The sequence below is a fragment of the Urocitellus parryii genome, chromosome 3 (genome assembly GCF_045843805.1).
Source record: "Urocitellus parryii isolate mUroPar1 chromosome 3, mUroPar1.hap1, whole genome shotgun sequence".
NCBI lineage: Eukaryota > Metazoa > Chordata > Mammalia > Rodentia > Sciuridae > Urocitellus > Urocitellus parryii.
In genome coordinates this window covers 156,854,200-156,874,562 of record NC_135533.1, presented here as the reverse complement: position 1 = coordinate 156,874,562, position 20,363 = coordinate 156,854,200, and the positions used below count along the sequence as shown (strand labels likewise).

The window sequence follows — 20,363 nt, the reverse complement described above, 5'->3', positions numbered from 1 at the left end:
GTGGCTCCAGGTCTGAGGCTTGGGGCTCTCAAGCTCCTGGTTTAACCAGCAGGATTGAATTGGGTGGGGCAGGGGAAGAAGGACATAGCATGCACAGGGCCTCTTCAAACTATAAGTGGAATCTAATGATCAAGCAGTGACTATGCCAGATCGCTCAGGAACATTTGTGTGTGTCCCCTGGAAGAGGATCAGCACCTCAGAGTTGAGGTCCTTGTCAATTCTCTTAAGATGTCCCACATGATGGCCAGAGGAGGCTAAGCTATCCCATGAAAAAGAGGGGATGGGAAATGATACATGGTACTGTTCAAGGCTCCACCCCTACCCCAGTGTCCATGTCCTGGGACAGTCTTTCAGCTCTGAGTCTAACGAATGGAGAATCTTCCACATCCATCAAGGGGCAAAAAGAGACTTTGCTTCATATCAGCCCTTCTTAAAATTCTCTGGAGCCTTCCTTTGCCCTTGTGATCAAACTCAAACTCCCTGGCACCCTCACTCCCCAGCTCCACCTTTCTTCCCTCATCTGCCTAGTTCTCATCTCTCCCTTAACACCCCATGGTTTCCCATGGCCACCCCTCAGCACCTGCCTCTAAGCCCCAGCACCAGAAAAGGGGAGACTAAGTTCCCTCCTCCAACCACTGGTTCCATCTAGTGGACTTCTCAGGGTGATGAAGAGGCCAAAACAGGCCACAGACACTAAGTTCTTCTTGGTGACAAGGGCACATCACAAGAAGGAGGGTCTGCTCCCTCCTCCTCTCTACAGGAACCTACAGTGATGTTCCTCCCTGCTGCAAATTCACGCTGACACATAGTCACAGGATAGGGCTAACCCTGGAAAATAAGGGAGCACATACTTACTGGGTGATCTTGTCTTGTACCCACTGGTCTGTCAGTCCAACAATGGCCCACCTGGAAAGAAAGAAGGCAATGGAGCTGACTACATCCCACTTGGGCATGGCAGGGCCTGTGTTATGGAGCCAGGTAACAGGATGGACAGCCCTGGCTCAATATACCCAGGAGTATCCTGTCAGCATGGCCTCCCAACTCCCTGGGCACTCCCTGCCCAGGAAATCTTAAGTAATAATCTTTGAACTTATTTTCTATTATGATAACATATTAAATTTGTACCTTTTGTCTAAAGGACCAGGGGCTATCTCAGGCCAGATTTTCCCCTGGATATTGAAGAAAACAGTACCAGAGCAATGATTGGACAGGCATAAACTGACACAGGCCAGATAAGAACCATTAGGGCATCTGCCAGTATAATTGAGTTTTCTGTGTTTTTGTCACAGATCAGACATGAAGGTACTAGGCTTATGTTAGTAAAAGTATCCAGTGAAAGACATGTTGTAAACACCCATGCCCAGTTCCCCTTCATCTCCTGTTAGGGCCAGGCTGCTAGTGGTTCTGGGACAGAAATCCCAAAATAACATGGTAGTCAGGTGCAATGTCACTGTTACAGGGCTACTGTTCCCTCCTCCAACCACTGGCTCCATCTAGTGGACTTCTCAGGATAGAGGCCAAAGGAGGACCTTTTAGGCTACAGCTTGCCTCCAGTTAATGGGAATGGTGTTTATTAATTCAGGACTAAGCCATCAGATTGAGGATAGTTGGTGGGCACATGAACAAGCGCTGACACACAGTACAGGGATAAGAGCTGAAGACTGGCAGAGGCCAACAGGCCAGCACCCTCACATTCAGGCAAGGACAAAACTCCTCAGTTTACTGGTGGTTCTACACAACTCCATTGGCTGTCCTAAAGTCCTAATTCCACAAAGACCAATATAATTACCACAGTGGATGGTGAAAGCTAGGAGGGCCTTGGTAGATGTTGTATTGCAGAGGAGAAAACAAGGACCCCAAGCAGCAGGCTAATGTGATGGAGTCAGCCACACCTACACACTTCTCACTCAGAGAAAATGTAGAATTTATTTCTAGATCAACCCAAGTTGACAGTAACTGGCTTAGGCAGGTCTGCAATCTGCAGAGAGAAATCAGAACCATTTTCTGTGTAATATTTTACCATGTGACAGGGCTGCAAGGATGCTTAGTGAGGCTGACTCATTCAAATATCACACTCCTTGGCTGCCTGAATTTACCAAGTGCAAGGCAATGAATTAGGAAGGGTGGAGCTGCACTTCAGTCCCAATTTTCACCCCCTGAGTTTGTGTAAAGCCCCCAGAGCTTCATGGTTAGGAAGACCAGGGTCATACATAATCTCAGATGGGCTGTTTTAGACATTCCTGGTTGGGGGAGGGGGCTACATACCACAGCATGTCATTTAGGTCCTTGGACATCATCCATGCCAGGTCAAACATCACCATAGCTGACTGCAAGAAAGCAGAGAAGCCTGAGGCCAAAAACGGCTGCACTCATGAGAAAGGCAACACAACTAGGCCAGACCTAGGCCAGCAGAGTCCCAGTCAAGCCCCTGAAGACCAGGGTGCTTGGGTGGATTTCAGCTTAATGTGATGAACAAGCCCACATTAAACTGAGGGGAGAAAGACTGAGAGAATTCAACAGACCTGCACATTCTCCTCCACTACTTAAAGTCATTATTATCTGTATACTTTGTTGGCAAGGAAAGAGTGGGAAGAAAGTGCTACCCAGGGGGCAGCCCAGGTGCAGCATTAGGCAGGACCTCTAAATATCTCACAGGGTTACTTGGTGATATCTGAGGCAAGTACTAAACCTGAATGTCAGAAGAACACACTGTTTGCCTGGCTTTGCATCTGTCCTCCTTCTACTTGGCTGGCAGTTTCAAAGAAGGAAGGTGAGACCAGGTGAGGCAGGGCCCTTGTTCCAGTTACCTGCATATTAAAGAGGGAAGGGCTTCTGGACCCCAGTAAAGGTCTTTCCAAAAGGGCAGTCAACAGATGGAAGCATTTAGCAGGCCCAGCAGAGAATGTGGGTTTGGTAGGAGACTGTGGGAGAACTGGTGTCTGATCAAGACTCTAAAATCCTCTTAGCTGTAAGATCCTGGGCTTCCTCCAGAAAAACGATTTCAAAGGGAATTATCCACATATATGGAGGGAGATGGGCATCTTTTCTGAGTGCCCATCAACACCCTCCCTATTCACTGCTTAAAATTTTGTCATTTGCTGGGACAGAGCAGAGAGGGTCAAAAGATGATTCTTCAAAAGACAATGGAGGGCTGGGGCTGTAGCTCAGTGGTAGAACACTTGCCTCTTACATGTAAGGCATTGGGTTTGATCTTCAGCACCACATAAAAATAAACAAATAAAGATACTGTGTTCATCTACAACTAAAAAAATAAGAAAAAAAAAAAGACAATGAAACCTTGAAAATAAAAGGGACATGGGAAATACAGTATTCTAAGACTATATATAGGATATATTTTATTGAAAAATTTTCTTTTGTTTTGTTTTTGGTACTAGGGATTGAACCCAGGGGTGCTTAAAAACTGAGTCACATCCCAAGGCCTTTTATTTTTTGACACAGGGTCCTACCAAGTTGCTGAGGCTGGCTTTGAACTTGCAATCCTCCTATCTCAGCCTCCTGAGGCACTGGGATTACAGATGTACACCACTGTGCCCAGCTGAAAACTTATTTTCTAGGACTACTTATGGCCTTGAGCTCTGCTCAACAAGAACAGAGTCAATACAGTATGTTTTCTATATTAAATTCTGTTCTAAAGGGGCTGAGGTTATGGTTCAGCGGTAGAGTGCTTGCCTCTCACATGCAAGGCCCTGGGTTCAATCCTTAGCACCACATAAAAATAAATGAATAAAATAAAAAGTTATAAAATTAAAAAAAAATCTGTTCTATAAAACACACACATTGATATGCCATTGTAAGTCTAAGGTTTTATCCTCTGGCACAGAGATTACATATGTTTTTGATGAACAAATATAATAGCTGCTGTTCTCTGCGCACCTATAGGATGCAAGGAACCATCCTAACAATTGCCTCTGAAATGAGAATTATAGATGTTCCTCAACTCAGGAATATCCCAATAAACCTATCAGAAGTTGAAAACACCTAATCTGTCTACATGGTACACTACGGAGTATTGGTTGTATATCCTCATGATACCATAACTGACTAGAAGGAGCTTTGGCTTGGTGTCACTGCCCAGCATTGCCAAAGAGTATCAGTAGCGCAAGAGAACATCAAAATTCAAAATTTGATGTATGTAGAATATTTATTATATTTTATGGAATGGAGTATTGCCTTTTTTTTTTTTTTTTCCTTTGGTACTGGGGATTGAACCTAAGTTCAAGTGGCACTCGACCACTAAGCCACATTCCCAGCCCCATTTTGTATGTTTTTGTTTTTTTTTTTAAAGAGAGAGTGAGAGAGGAGAGAGAGAGAGAATTTTTAATATTTATTTTTTAGTTCTCGGCGGACACAACATCTTTGTTGGTATGTGGTGCTGAGGATCGAACCCGGGCCGCACGCATGCCAGGCGAGCGCGCTACCGCTTGAACCACATCCCCAGCCCCCCCATTTTGTATGTTATTTAGTCTCACTGAGTTGCTTAGGGTCTGGCCATTGCTGAGGCTGGCTTTGAACTCACAATCCTCTTGCCTCAGCCTCCTGAGCTGCTGGGATTACAGGAGTAAGCCACTGCACTCGGCTGCCTGATTCTTAAATAAAAAATAAACCAATTATCTTTAGAAAAATATTAGTAGTTACTTGGGATGCTAAGGTAGGAGGATTGCTTGAATTCAAGTCCAGCCTAGGCAACATAGTGAGACTGACTTCATCTCTAAAAAAATTAGAAGCATAATTTCTTTTTTTTAAAAAAATATTTATTTATTTATTTATTTTCTTAGTTCTTGGCGGACACAACATCTTTGTTGGTATGTGGTGCTGCTGAGGATCGAACCCGGGCCGCACGCATGCTAGGCGAGTGCGATACCGCTTGAGCCACATCCCCAGCCCCCTAGAAGCATAATTTCTACTAAATATGCACGGTTTTCACACAAGCAAAAAGTAAGTAAGTAAGTAAATAAATAAATAAACAAATTGTGAACTATTATAACTTGGGAACTATCTGTATTCTCTTTACTTTATCAAGGAAGAACTCAAGAGAAGATAAACCACTTGCCCAAGGGAAGTAGAAATGTGGATCTCAGGGTCAAACCAGATTTTCTTGGCTCTAAAACCTCTATTCCTTCCTCTTGTTTTATGATAATGACCCCTAGAATCAGAACTTTCTGGTGAGTTATACCTATCCTGACTTACCGATGTTCCATGATATTCATATTGCTCGTAGTCAAAGAGTATGTCTCTTCTGTAATGACATAAAAGGTGGGTCCTTTAACAGGAAGCTGCATGACAGGAAGCTGAATATTTGGAAAAATGCTGAAACTTCACAGTCTTTAAAGAAATACAATTGTGGTACTATTTGGTACTATTTGTTTTCACTTATTGATCTTTAGTAGAATGTATTTACACAACACTCAGTGGAGAGTGAAATAGACATAAATTGCTTGTGGCAATGTACAGTGTAAAACAATGTGGTTCTAGGATTCCACTTCTGAGAAATTAACCCAAAATAACAATCCAAAGGAACAATTAAGAAAAACATACCATGTGTACAAAGTTCTTCATTGCAGCCTTACAGTCTTGTGATAGCAGAATATTGGAGATAACAAAGAGAGAAAACCTGAACTTTTTTTATTTTTTATTTTTGTGGTGCGGGGATTGAATCCAGGGGGGTTGGATTTGATAGGTACATACTGTATACATGTATGGAAATATCAGACTAAACCTATTAATATGTATAATTAATATATGTTAATACAAAAAGATTTTTTTAAAAAAGAAGGGAAATTGTCTATTAAGTACTAAGAAGTTTATAAGGGCTGTTCACAATTATTGAAATGGTTATATTAATTGGAAAAATGCAAAATTAGATGCATATTTTGATTATATAAATATGTATAAGTATGGATAACTCAGGAAGAGAAATCCAAACCCAGAATTTCTTTGAATTAGGTGACGTGATTTCACATTATCTTTTTATAGGAGGGGGCAGCCTTCCTTCCTACAGCCAGAGGACAAGAGGACAGGCTCTTTACCTCAACTGGAACAGCAGGGAACAACAGGCAGATGGCCCAGTGAGAACTTAATGGAGAGATCTAGCAAGGAATTCCCCTAGTGCCCATCTCAATGACACTGCTACATATTCATCTCAAGCTAGAATAATCCTTATAATACTTTCATTTTTAAAAATTTTGTTTTTCTTACAATTGCAATAGAGAGAGGAATTATGGGTAACTCAATTCTCAGTTTCCATTTATACTTTATTTCCAAGGAGAATTTTATACATCTACTTCACTTATAAATTTTGTAAATAAAAATATCCACATCTAAAAAACTTAATAAAAAAGAGCCAAGGGCCATCACCCCTAACAAATGGCATAGAATTGGGAGAACTTTGGGTCTATCACTCTTGGAACCAGAGAGCAATAAGGGAGGTGACTCAAACTCACATCTGATGCAAGTAGCCACAGGCTCACTTCTGAAGCAGTTGGCCCTGAGATTCAAAACTAAAGGAATTGTCCTTAGATGGAAAAAAAATGCATGCAGCACCTAGGAAAAATAAAAGGTATCTATGGCACCACAGAGCTCAAGGAGAATGGGATCCTGGTACTGGGGGAGCTACTGGATGCACAAAACTCACCTCCGTGCCTCCCACTCTCTCCTCTGCCTCCTTTTCATGGTTTGCTGCACTATCTCCTGAGATAGAGACAAGAGAACAAAAACTTGAACAGCAATGCCAGGAATTTATCCCCACAGCCTAAGAAGATTACAATTTAGCAGAAGCCACTGGGCTTAGACCTCTGAGGAAGAACAAGGGTCAACTCTGACCCCTTTTGGCCCCTACATGCTGCAGATATGGTGGACAGAAGAGCAGAGACTTTCCTAGCACTGGCTCTACACCACTTTCTGCATCTGTTCATCCCAGCTATCCACAGCCCACAGCATCATGGGATCTAAAATAAGCCCACACTGCCTTGTATCTAGGTCCCCATTATGATTTACAATCTCCCAAGTGTCAGCAACAATTCTAATTTTACAATCTCATTTAATTCTTACCACAGAGGTAGGGTAGGTAGTATGGTAGTTTTAAAAATTTATGGTCCTTGCCAGTTGTGGTGGAGCACATCTGTAATCCTAGAGGCTTGGGAGGCAAAGGCAGAAGGAACACAAGTTCAAAGCCAGCCTGGGTAACCCAGCAAGACCCTGTCTCAAAAATAGAAAAGAACTGGGGGTGTAGCTCAGTGGTAGATTGCCTTTGGGGTTTAATCCAGTACTGCAAAAGATAGAAAGAAAGAAAAAAAAATCCACGGTCCCAATACTTTTGCCTCAGGGAAGTTAGAGTTTAAATATTTTCCCCTATGTCTGCTAGGTATGACTAAAGTCTCTGGACATTATAGATAAAAACAAGCTAAGTGAGACTCTGAAAGGTAGAGGCAAAGGTAGAGCAGTTAGGAAAAAGGGGCCTGAGGAATGAAATAATGGCACGTACTCTGAGTTTTCTTGTTGGTTCATGTATCTCAGATTTGAACTAAAGAAGCTGGCAATTTGGAAACACTAATAGATTCAGACAAAAAAGTACCCAACAAAAGCTGCTCTCACTAGTCAAAAGACAAAGAAGGTGCAGCACTGCCAAGCAGAAAAGTTTTATGCACTAACCACTTCAGTCAATATCACCCAAAAGGCTGATCAGGGGCTAAAACACCCACTCCTGTGAAGCTCTAACAATGCACCCCAAATCTCTGTCAGGGGCAGAAGAGCCAAGGAGGAAGCTGAGACTGCCATTCCCACTCCAGTGGTGAGGGAACCAGAACTTCACCCTCACTTTTCAATAGTGAGGCTCCCTTCTCCCATCTTGCTAGGTGGTGTCAGAAAGAGAAAGTAGGGGGTGTGTACCTTCACTGCCCAATGATACAAAGGAGCCATTCCCCTTACGGGTTATACGGGTTATAAAGATCAAGTGTGAAACATGAACTACCTCTACTTGGCATCACCCATCTCTTAGGCATGCCAGAGGAGGGTCAGAGAGAGTCAAATTAAACAGAAAATTTAAATAAGACCTAGAAAAGGAGATTGGGGAAATTATGTGCGTGTATGAAAATGGCAAAATGAATCCCACTATTATGTTTAATTATAATGTATCAATAAAAAGTAAATTAGGAGATGAAAAAAGATGCAGAGATTTATAACATAATAAATGTCTAGGTTTCACTCAAAAATCCCTCATCACACCAAGAGCTAGGATGATCTCAAAGTGAATGGGGGGGGGGAGGGGGAAGGCAACCCAAAGGGGCCAACACCAAGATGAAAGAGATGCTAAAATTATCTGACAAAGATTTTAAAGTAGCCATCATAAAAATGCCTCAACAAGTGGTTGCAAACATAACTGAAACAAAAGAAAAACAAGAATTTTTAGCAAAGAAACAGCAGATATAAAGAGACAAATGGAAAGTTTACAACCCAAAATATCACAATTGTACTTAAATTAACTCAGTGAAAAAGGCTCAAAGCAGAATGTAGGAGTCATCAGGAAGAAAGATAGAAATTACCTTGTCTGACCAAGAGAACACAGTTAGATAAAAAAATAAAAAATAACAGAGCAACAGGAGCCTGTGAGGCTGTAACAAAAGATCTAAGGTGTCATAAATGTCTTGGTGGGACAGGAGAATGGACTGAATAGACATTTTAAAAAGTAACAGCTGAAAATTTGGCAAGACAAAAAACTAGCTTGGCATGGTGGCACATGCAGGTGTAATCCCAGCTACTCAGGAGGCTGAGGCAGGAGGATATCAAGTTTGAAGCCAATCTTGGCAACTTAGTGAGACCCATAAAAAATAAGAGAACTGGGGATACAGGTCAGTGGTATAATACCACTGGGTTCAATCCTTAGTACCACTACCACCACCACCACCACCACAAAAAAAAAAAAAAAAAAAAAAAGACATAAATCTATATGTGAAACCCAATAGAATAACCCAGGAAATCCACATCATGACATGCAATTAAACTTATGAACACTAAAGCAAAAAATAATAAATAAAAGCCAAAGAAAAATGATATTTTGCCTGTAAAGGAAAATAATTTGAAGGAGGATATCTCATCAGAGACCATGGAGATCAGAGGAAGTGGCACAATATTTTTAAGTGATAAAGGAAAAGAACTATTAGCCTTGAATTCTATGTCTAGTAAAAATATATTTCAGAGGGCTGGGGCTGTAGTTTAGGGGTATAATATAGTACATGCCCAGCATGTGTGAAACCTTGGGTTTGATCCTTAGCACTGTAAAAAAAAACAAATCAAACCAAACCAAACCAAAACTTTTCAGAAATAAAGGGAAAACCAAAGAAAGTCTTAGAATACACAAATATTAATCAGAGGGAAGCAGAAGAAGTGGCAATAGTAATATCAGAGAAAAAGAGAGGGACATTAAAAAAAAAAAAAGAAGTCAAACATCCAAGACTACACAGCAATCCTAAATGTGTAGGCACCAAATAAAAGAGCTATAAAATATGTGAAGTAGGGGCTGGGGTTGTGGCTCAGTATAGAGTGCTTGCCTAGCATGTGTGAGGCACTGGGTTCGATTTTCAGCCTCACATAAAGAAATAAATAAAGGGCCACCAACAACAAATAAAATATTTTAAAAAATAATAAAATAAAATGTGAAGTAAAAACTGATCGAACTGAATAGAGAAACAGATAAATCTACAATTATAGTTTGAATCTTTGATACACCTGTAATCACAGTGACTGGGAAGGCTGAGGCAGGAGATGGCAGGTTCAAAGTCAGCCTCCGTAATTTAGTGAGGCCCTAAGCAACTTAGAGAGATTCTGTCTCAAAACAAAAAAAATGGGCTGGGGATGTAGCTCAGTGGTTAAGTGTCCTGGTATGGAAAAAAGAAAAAAAAAAAATGAAAGAATAACTAAACAGAAAAGCAGCAAACAGAAGAACTCAAAACCACTATGAATTAACAGTAAATGACATTTCTACTCTATCCAACAGCAGAAAACACATTTGCTGCTGTCTCACATGGCCTGAGATTTCTTAGACCCTCCCAAGCATGGTGCATTGTAAAGTCTTATTCACTCTTCTTGTGGCTATAGGATGCTGAGGGGCTATTAAGTTGGTCAGGATAGCCATGCAGTAGCTGCCTAATTGAATGGAATATTCACCATGTTGAGAATGGAAGAATGGAATAGCCACCAGATTGTATGGAAGATATATACAATGGGGAGAAGGTCCTGGCTTGGAGCCACCCTGGCATCCTAGATATCTGACATGAAAGCTATGACTTCTCATGATTCCAGTTTCCAGTTTCTTAGATCTGAGTTGAGGCCTCAGATATTATACAGCAGAGCAATGCCCAAATTCCTAACCTACAGAATCTATGAGTGTAAGAAAATGGTTGCAATAAGCTGCTAAATTATGGGATATTTTGTCTAACACAGTAAGAAACTAAAACACTTAAATTTGATTATTTTATTCATATTACAGAGGCAAAGAGAGGTGAAATCATTTTACCAAAGGTCACACAGCAAGTAATGGCAGGCTCAAAATTTGACCTCAGGTGACCTGAGTCAGGATATAATGGCACATACAGATTAAGTGTAATTATGCTTATTTATAGAAGAATGACATCTTTGCTGGGGTCCAGCTCTAAATTTACCTTTAAAAGACAAAACTTTTCTTGACCCCATGCCTTCTATGCTCTCTTTCTCTCTCTTTTTTTTTTTTGTTTTTTTTTTGGGGGGGGAGTACCAAGGATTGAACTCAGGGGCACTTGACCACTGAGCCACATCCCCAGCACTATTCTGTATTTTCTTTAGAGACAGAGTCTTACGGAATTGCTTAGTGCCTCGCTTTTGCTGAGACTGGCTCAGAACTCACAATCCTCCCACCTCAGCCTACCAAGCTGCTGGGATTACAGGCATGTGCCACCATGCCCAGCTCCTATGCTCTCTTTAATGCAAAACTCTTTGAAAAGTTTATAATATATTGTCCCCAAACCCCTTGAGTGTGTATCCCATTAATAAAATATTTCTGGTAATATACTCTAACACACACACACACACACACACACAAATCAAATACAAATCTTAATTACACAGAAGTAGTCTTCTCAAAAATGTTTAATCTTATTAAAATCGAGCCTCTAACTTACAAATTCTAGAAAATGCAGAGATGGTGGAACAAGTTAAATTACTCTACGAATGAACAAGTGTCAAAAATTAAAAAAAAAAAAAAAAAAAAAGCCAAGCATGTGCATGGTCCTAGGTTCAATCCCTAGTACCACAGAAGCATAATGCACATAATTAATTAGAATGGAGAGTTCCAAGACTCTTAGCTGTTTCCAGGGAAAACCTCACTAGACACTAATATTTAGGGCTCAATAAAAAGCAGCTCATCAATAGTTGAGGGAATGTTGATGGGTGCTGTGGTGCATGCCTTATGGTCCTAGCTACTTGAGAGGTTGAAGCAGGATTGCTTGAGTTCAGGAATTTGAGCCAGCCTCAGCAATATGGCAAGGCCTGTCTCAAAAAAAACAAAAACAAAAACAAAAACAAAAACAAAAACAAAAAACAAAAACAAAAACAAAAAACCCGAAACAAAACAACAATAAAAAAAGTGAGGTATGTTAGCACACACTTGAAGTTCCAGTGACTCAGAAAGTTGAAGTAGGAGGATTGCAAATTGGAGGCCAGCCTGGGCATATCAGCAAGACCACCCCCCCCCGCCCCCAGAAATTTATCAAGACACTGTTTCAAAATAAAAAAATAAAAAGGAATGGGAGAAAGTATTAGGGTGCCCTGGGTTCAATTCCCAGTACCAAAAGACAAAACAAACAAACAAACAAAAACAACAGAAAGAAAGAAAGAAAAAAGAAAGAGGGCTGGGGATGTGGCTCAAGCGGTAGCGCGCTTGCCTGGCATGCTTGCGGCCCGGGTTCTATCCTCAGCACCACATACAAACAAGGATGTTGTGACTGCCAAAAACTAAAAAATAAATATTAAAAAAATTCTCTCTCTCTCTCTTTAAAAAAAAAAAAGAAGAAAAAAGAAAGAAAGAAAAAAAGTAAAGGAATGCTATAGAAAAGGAGAACAAAAAAGAAGTCTTGGAAACCAGAAGATAAAAGACCAAAATGTCTGCCAGAAAATAGAAGAAACATATAAAGAACTGGGCAAGAGGAACCAAGATCTAAGAGTGGGTTCAGGGGATTTCCCTTGAGACTACCCCAAAGCTCTACTGAAAGTGGAGCCAAAGGAAAGAAAGTCAGGAGAGAAGAACTTGCCACTTAGCTTTGAAGGACATGGACTATTCTCCAGATAGAGATTGTCCTGAATGTCCCAAATATAGCTCAAACAGTGACATTAAAACACATGCCCTTGGTATTGACACCAAAACAGACACATAGATCAATGGTATAGAATAGAAAACACAGAGACAAACCCACATAAATACAAAAACATACATTAGAGAAAAGATGGCCTCTTCAACAAATGGTGGTGAGAAAACTGGAAATCCATATGTAGCAAAATGAAATTAAACCCCTTTCTGCACAAAACTCAACTCAATGTGGATCAAGGACTTAAACACTAGAACAGAGACCTTGCACCTAACTGAAGAAAAAGTAGGCCCAAATCTTCACCATGTTAGCTTAGTAACTGACTTTCTTAATAAGACCCCTACAGCACAAGAAGTAAAATCAAGAATCAATAAATAAGCTGGGCATGGTAGTACATGACTGTAATTTCAGCATCTAGGGAGGTTGAGGCAGAATGATCACAAGTTCAAAGATAGCCTTAGCAACTTAGCGAGGCCCTAAGCAACTTGGTGAGACCCTGTCTCAAAATAAAAAATAAAAAGAACAACAACAACAACAACAAAAGACTGGGTTAGTCATTAAAAGCCCCTGTGCTCAATTCCTAGTACCAAAAAACAAAAAACAACAAAAAAAAAAAACAATAAATGAAAATCTTTACAGCAAAGGAGACAATAATGTGAAGAGAGAACCTACAGAATGGGAGAAAATCCTTACCACATGCACCTCAGATAGAACATTAATCTCCAAAAAAAAAAAAAAAAAAAAAAAACACACAACAAAACAAAAAATCCAACCCAATCAATACATGGGCTAAGGAACTGAACAGGTACTTCACAGAAGAACAAAATACAATCGATCAACAAATATATGAAAAAATGTTCAACATCTCTAGCAATTAGAGAAATGCAAATCAAAACTACTCTAAGATTTCATCTCATTCCAGTCAGAATGGCAATTATCAAGAATATAAGCAACAATGTTGGCGAGGATGTGGGGAAAAAAATATACTCATACATTGCTAGTGGGGGCGCAAATTGGTGCAACAATTATGGAAAGCAGAGATTGGAGGTTTATACCCACAGGAATTAAAATCAACATACTATAGTGATGCAGCCACATCAATGTTTATAGCAGCTCAATTCACAATAGCTAAAGTATAGAACCAATTTAGGGTGTCCTTCAACAGATGAATGCATAAAGAAACTGTGAGATATGTGTGTATATATATATATATATATACACACATACATATACATATATATGTATATATATATATATATACACATACAGATACACACACACACACACACACACACACACACACACACAATGTGGTAAATATATTTCAGCCTTAAAGAATGAAATGATGACATTTGCCAGCAAATGGATGGAACTGGAGAATATCATGCTAAGCAAAATAAACCAATCCCAAAAAACCAAAAGCTCAATGTTTTTTCTCATATGTGGTTGATAATTCACAATAAGTGGGGCAGGCTAGGGAAGAGTAGAGGTACTTTGGATTAGACAGAGGGGAGTGAAAGGAGGGGAGGGGGCATTGGGGTAGGAAGAACAGTAGAATGAATCAGATATTTATTACCCTATGCGTATATATGACTACACGACCAGTGTAACTCTACATCATGTACATTCAGAAAAATGAGAAGTTATACTCTATTTATGTATGACTGTCACAATGCATTCTACTATCATGTATAACATGAATAATTAGAACAAATAACAAAACAAAATATGCCTTGGAAATGTCAGGCTGAGGATGAAAAGGCAGACCCTAAGATATTCCAGAGGCAAATTCTAAGCTGGACACCAAGGATCAGGGGCCAACAGACCTTGATGTTAGAGAGGACTTCCCACCTGCTATTCTACTTTTAGCAGAAGCCAGTGTTGGGCATGCCTTTCTTGTTGGTCAAGCCCAAGATTGCAAAGTAGTTCAGACTCAAGGCCCACACAGCAAAAACCACTCATATCCTCACACACAAGATGTCTCTCCCAGAGTCATTGTCTGGAAAGTAAGCCTGGTCAAGGGACAGATATATGACTCCTTGGTGATTGCATAGAGTGATTCTGTAAGGGCAGAGGAGAAGGGAGAGGACATTTCTGCCATTTATTATTTCTCTATATCATTAGAAAAAAAAAGTGTGCTGCCTAATCATAGAGCTGAGCTGTCCTAAATTTTATTTCATCTGATAGGATCCTACTGTATAGATAAGGAAGCCACAGCCCACAGAAGTCCAGTAATCTGCCTGAAACCACAGAGCCGGGGATAGTAAAGCCCATGGTCAGTATTATACTGCTAATTCTTCTACTTCTCTCTGTTCTGCTGCTCCCAGTTACAACCCTGGGCCAGGCAGGCTCTGGAAATGACCTCTGAACTCTGGGAATTTAAGTTTCTCCAGAATATGATGAGAGGTCCAAACATACCTCTTCTAACCGTGTGCGCTTCTCAGAAGGCTCTGACCCATCACTGTCATTTCCTGAATGTTCTTCATCCTCTTCTTCTTCATCCCTAAAGATGTCATCATAGGCAGGAACTTCAAGGTCATCATCTTGTTTAATGAGTAATTTTATCTAAGTTTAAAACAAAAAACCATCAAGTTTCTCTATTCCTCAACAGAAAACCATTCATCATGATGTTTTTTTTTTCTTTGTAGAATCTAATTAGCTGATTCATAAGTTTCCTATATATACAAAGAGTCACCTGTATGAAATGAGTTCCAGACTTCTCAGGTTTATTCTTGTTTTCATTACTACTTAGTGAGGCTTTGAAGTTGCAATGTAGAAATTATGAATATCTGAAAGCAACTTTTTTAAAACCACCTACTACTTGAGTCAGGAAAAACAGTTCCTTCTTATGCCACAAATCAACAAAATGAATGTTCCTCAACTTGGGTGCTAATGGAAGATGTGAAGATGCTGCTATGGTTTGGATATGGTATGCCCCCAAAGGTTCATATATTGGAATCTTGGTCCCCATTGTGGCAGTATTGAAATGGTAGAACCATTCAGAGGTGGAAACTAGTGGAAGCTGATGGGGTTGTGGGGTTTCCACACTCACAAATGGATTAATGTTGTTTATCAGGGGTGGTCAGATCTTTTGGGAGTAGATTAATTCCAGCGAGTGTGGGTTGTTACCAAGCTTTCTCACCTATTTTGCTACATGATTGATCTCTGTCTCTCTTTCACATTCCCACTATTAGGATGCAATTCACCATGAGGCAATTCACAGAACTAAGCAAATGTGGTGCTATGCTCTTGAATTTCCAAAATTGTAAGCTAAATAACCTTTTTAAAGGAACTCAGCCTCAAGTATTTTCTTATAGCAACACAAAATGGACTAGCCCTAAGTGAATACATCTATTGTCTCTAAAAGCAATTCCAGATTGATTTATTATGGAGAGATTTCTCCTATGAGAATTGTGGGGTCTGACACCTTGTGGGTGAAAGATCAAGTCAAAGGATGTAGGTGGCTGCCCTGAGCCAGGTTGTATGCTTAAAGCTCAGGGATTCAAAGGATAAGCACAGTAGAAACTGTACTTTTAAGTCTACAAAGTTCTGGTCCCTCCCAGGTCAAATACATTTCACAAACTCCACCAATTCATTTAGCATGTACACAAGAACTAGGTGCCATGTTTCTCATCAAAGATGGACATGACCAGGTTTTTATACTCCCATAGGGGAGTTGGACACACACTTGCCAAGAAGACCAGGTAAAACACTGTATATGGCATTAAAAGGTATAGACAGGTTGAGGGGAGAGCATAACAGAAGGGAGGCCCAAAGACTTGCATACCTGGGTGTCATTATACACATTCACAATGTTGACTGGCCTGTGGGTATCACACACAAAGAATATAGTATCTTCATCAGGTTGAAGAATGTCCAATAGGTCTACATTAGCTCCACAGTTTATGAGAATAAAATAATGAAACTGAAAAAAGAAGTGAGACATTATAAAGTAACTTCACTTTACCACACTAGGACTCTAGATCCTTTTGCTGAGATACATTAAATCCCTGATATGTGGCAATGTCCAGAGGGAATGGCAAAGGGCTTGAGAAATGGCCAAGGCTGGCTTATGCCAAGTGCTTTAACATACACAATAGGTTCTTCTTTTCTAAAATAATACTGTGAAATAAGCTTTGGGGCAAGTCCCACTTTCTTAGAAACACACTGAGGCTCAGCAAACCCAAGTCTCAGGCACATGGTCAAGAAGTTAATAAGAATCTGGGCATGGTGGCACATCCCTGTAATCCCAGTTATGTGGAAGGCTAAGTTAGGAGAATCTCGAGTTAGAGGCCAGCCAGGACAACTTAGCCAGACCCTAACTCAAAATAAAATTTAAAAAGGGCTGGGGATGAAGCTCAGTGGTAGAGTGCTTGTGTAGCATGTAGGAGGCCCTAAGTTCAATCCCCAATATTGCAAAAAAAGAAGCTAATGAGGGGAATCTAAGACAAAATGTGTAATGTGGTTTCTCCAGATCTTATTGTATGGTATTGCACCAACTCTCTGTATTAAGAGAGTTGCATGGGTTTAAGTTTTTGGCAAATCTCAGGTAGCACATAATTTTCAGGGCATGTAAGTATTAAGTTGTGCTGTATAACTATAGCAAAACTTTTCCTTCTGGATACCCACTGGTACAGTCTCTTATGACTGAAACTCAAAGAGATTATTTATCCCTGCCACAACAAGTCTTAGCATTATCCAGGGACTCCATGTACACTCTTCCATGCCCTCCCTATGGGCCCCACAATGTCCCATCTTTGCCCCATGCAGAGGTAAGAGTCAGCCTAGTTTCTATGCTGAAAATCCTAAGGGAGAACATACCCTAGATTTAAAATTAGAAACTGGAATGCATTTTCTTAGAGAGATAATATATGACAGTTGTGTATTCTAAAATAATTTTAGCCAGGCATGGTGGCACATGACTGTAATCCCAGTGACTTGGAAGGCTGAGGCAGGAGGATTACAAGTTCAAGGTCAGCCTCAGCAATTTAGCAAGACCATAAACAACTTAACAAGACTCAATCTCAAGATAATAATTAAAAAGGGCTGTAGCTAAGACTGGGGTTGTGGCTCAGTGGTAGAGTGCTTGCCTAGCACATGTGAGGCTCTGAATTGGATCCTCAGCACCATGTTAAAAAACAAAACCAAAAACTAAACACTGATAAGTAAAAAAGGCTGGGGATGTGGCTCAGTGGATAAATCATCTCTGGGTTCAATTGCCACTACCAAAATAATAATTTTAGTGAGGCTAAACTGCTAAATTCCAAACAAAGGTGACTCTTAAGAAGAGTCAGATTTCTGCAAAATAAGTTCAAAGTTATATGCTGTCCATGTTCACTATCTTTTTTGGTTAATTCTGTCTTTACAACTTGAGAGTAAATCACCAGTATACATAGCATGCTTTTCTCTTCCACATTGCCTATTAAAGTTGATACTTAAATAAAAACGTACTGTGAAATTAGAAAGACAGCTAAGTATTAGGAATTGGAACTGAGTAAAAAAAAACTTATTTATTCTAAAACATATCTTTCATACCTGTTCCTTATGTTCAAGAAATGCAGTTTCAAGTTCTTGCCACCCAGAGACTGGAACCAATGTATACTGCACGTGGTCACACTGAAACAGGGCCTGAGAGAGAGTTTTTTCAAAGATTATCTTATTTAGGATGTACAGAATTTACCTTGAAATGCCCTAGAAAAAAACTAGCTGGGTTGAGACACAAAAAATATAGGATAAGCTAATATTGGTAAAACACTAAGGAAAGAAGCCAGGTGGTAGGGATGTGACTGTTAAATGTATAGATCTGTCATTTTGCTGAATTTGTCAAATTACCAAAAAAAAAAAAAAACAAAAAAAAAACATGGTGAGAAAATCTGATCTTACTTCCAAGGTATTCTGAAAAATTCCTGATCCAGGCTCAATGTAAAAAGTGTACCATATATTGTGACCACTCTGGAAAGCCATATGGAGATTCCCCAGAAAACCTGGAATGAAACCACCATTTGACCCAGTTATACTCAAAGGACTTAAAATCAGCATACTATAGTGAAAGGAACACATCAAAGTTTATAGCAGCTCAATTCACAATAACTAAGCTATGAAACCAAAGTGGGTGCCCTTTAACAGATGAATGGATAAAGAAAATGTAGTACATGTACACAATGGAATACTACTCAGCCATAAAGAAGAATGAAATTATGGCATTTGCTGATAAATGGATGGAATGGAGACTATCATGCTAAGTGAAATACGCCAATCCTGGGGCTGGGGATGTGGCTCAAGCGGTAGCACGCTCGCCTGGCATGCGTTCGGCCCGGGTTCGATCCTCAGCACCACATACCAACAAGGATGTTGTGTCCGCCAAGAACTAAAAAATAAATATTAAAAAAAAAAAAAAAGAAATACGCCAATCCTCAAAAACCAAAGGCCAAATGTTTTCTCTATGCAGATGCTAATACACAATAAGGAGGGGAAGGGAAGAACAGAAGTTCATTGGATTAGACAAAGTGGATTGAAGGGAAAGGAGAGGAGATGGGAAGAGAAAAGACAGTAGAATTGGACATAACTTTCCTATGTTCATACATGTTCATACATGACCAGTTTAACTCCACATCATGTACAACCACAAGAATGAGAACCTAATTAGAATAAGTTATACTCTATATATCTATAATGCATCAAAATGCACTCTTATGTATATCCCAAAAGAATAAAAAATAATAATAAAGGCAGAAAAAGTGAACCATATCAAAAATCTAATTAATAATCTTCCCTAATAGACTATGGACTCCTGTGTTTCTAATACTGATTATGACAACATTATACTCTCTGTTGTCACCGATTCATCTCTCTCTCAAACCCCACATTTGACAGGCCACTACAGTTTCGAAGGTCTCCCAAATTAAATCTTTCTTTCTTTTTTTTCCGCCTGGGTTGTTACAAAAAGATACTAATTAGTATTTTTATGTAATCTTTCTCTGACCTCCAAGACTGCCCATACAAGGAGGTGACCTCTTACTCGCCCTTCTCTCACCTGCTCCTCACCTCCCGCCCTGCTCCTTCCCATCCTAGGCCTGCCTTACTCCTCATCTTCTGCTCCTGCCCAGCAGTCCCTCACCTCTAGCCTCGCTCGCCCTCCTTTGGTCCGCAAAGCTCACCTGAAGTATCTTGCAGGCGCACAGAGCGTCCACGTCCGAGGCCACGAAGAGAAGGACCCTCTGTTTGGACAAGAGCGGGTGGATTGAGTACGGTAACTCGAACCCCGGCTACTCCCAGCCCTCTTGGCCTGGCCCACCCATGGCCTCACGTCCTCACTCCTTCTTCCCCACCCAAGGCCTTAGCGAGGGTCCTGGACTGGGAGTCACCTGGCTCTGAACAAGCTCGTAAAACTCCTTGCGGAAATCGGACACGAACATAGCCGCGGCGGCCCAACACCCACGGCTGGGGCTGAGACACCAAGAGCCCCGGAGGCGGTCAAGACTCCCGCCAAATCACAGCCCTTCCGATTGGCCCAGGTAACCAACCAATAGGTTGTTTGTTCCCTCGCCTTTCCTCTTTTATGATTGGGCCATTTTGGGGATCGGCAATCGCCCTCCGCCATTCAAGGCTGGAAAAGTACCCCATCCCCGCCTACCAGCCGGGGAAGAAGCCTCTTTTCTGAGGTAGGACGTAAACAAGATTGCCCGCTTCAACTCAAGACTCCCATTTACCCAGAAACCCCCACGTTTGGCGGACATCTTTGCTTTGGGAAGAGAAGCCTACCGCCTCACGCTGGGAACCTCAGGAAAATATACTTCAATCCATAAATTAAATTAAGTTATATACCAATTGAGAAGGCAGTTAGGTTTTCAATGGACTCCTGGTCCAGTTTGAAGGTGGTGTAGCTTACTTCCGCCCGATTCCACGATGGCTGAAACAAAGGCCCGATCGTTCTAGATGCATTCTGGGTAGCGTAGTCAGCAAGCAGAATGGGCCCTACCAAATTCGTTTGTAGGGGAGTACTATCAAAACATA

The 20,363-nt window shown here is 40.6% G+C and overlaps 1 protein-coding gene across 1 annotated transcript in view; it reads right to left on the bottom strand.

Moving 5' to 3' along the window:
- Positions 1 to 19,857, bottom strand: part of Cdc45 (cell division cycle 45) — a 32,107-nt gene extending 12,250 nt beyond the window's left edge. Inside the window, exons 1-9 of the mRNA XM_026401707.2 lie at positions 19,715 to 19,857; positions 19,508 to 19,567; positions 17,886 to 17,978; positions 16,138 to 16,275; positions 14,769 to 14,915; positions 6,653 to 6,708; positions 5,209 to 5,257; positions 2,266 to 2,327; positions 856 to 906 (exon numbers count right to left, since the gene is read on the bottom strand). Coding sequence (XP_026257492.2) covers positions 856 to 906; positions 2,266 to 2,327; positions 5,209 to 5,257; positions 6,653 to 6,708; positions 14,769 to 14,915; positions 16,138 to 16,275; positions 17,886 to 17,978; positions 19,508 to 19,567; positions 19,715 to 19,765 — 707 coding nt within the window. The 5' untranslated portion in view covers positions 19,766 to 19,857. The remainder of the gene's footprint in view (positions 1 to 855; positions 907 to 2,265; positions 2,328 to 5,208; positions 5,258 to 6,652; positions 6,709 to 14,768; positions 14,916 to 16,137; positions 16,276 to 17,885; positions 17,979 to 19,507; positions 19,568 to 19,714) is intronic.
- Positions 19,858 to 20,363: the final 506 nt, after the last annotated feature.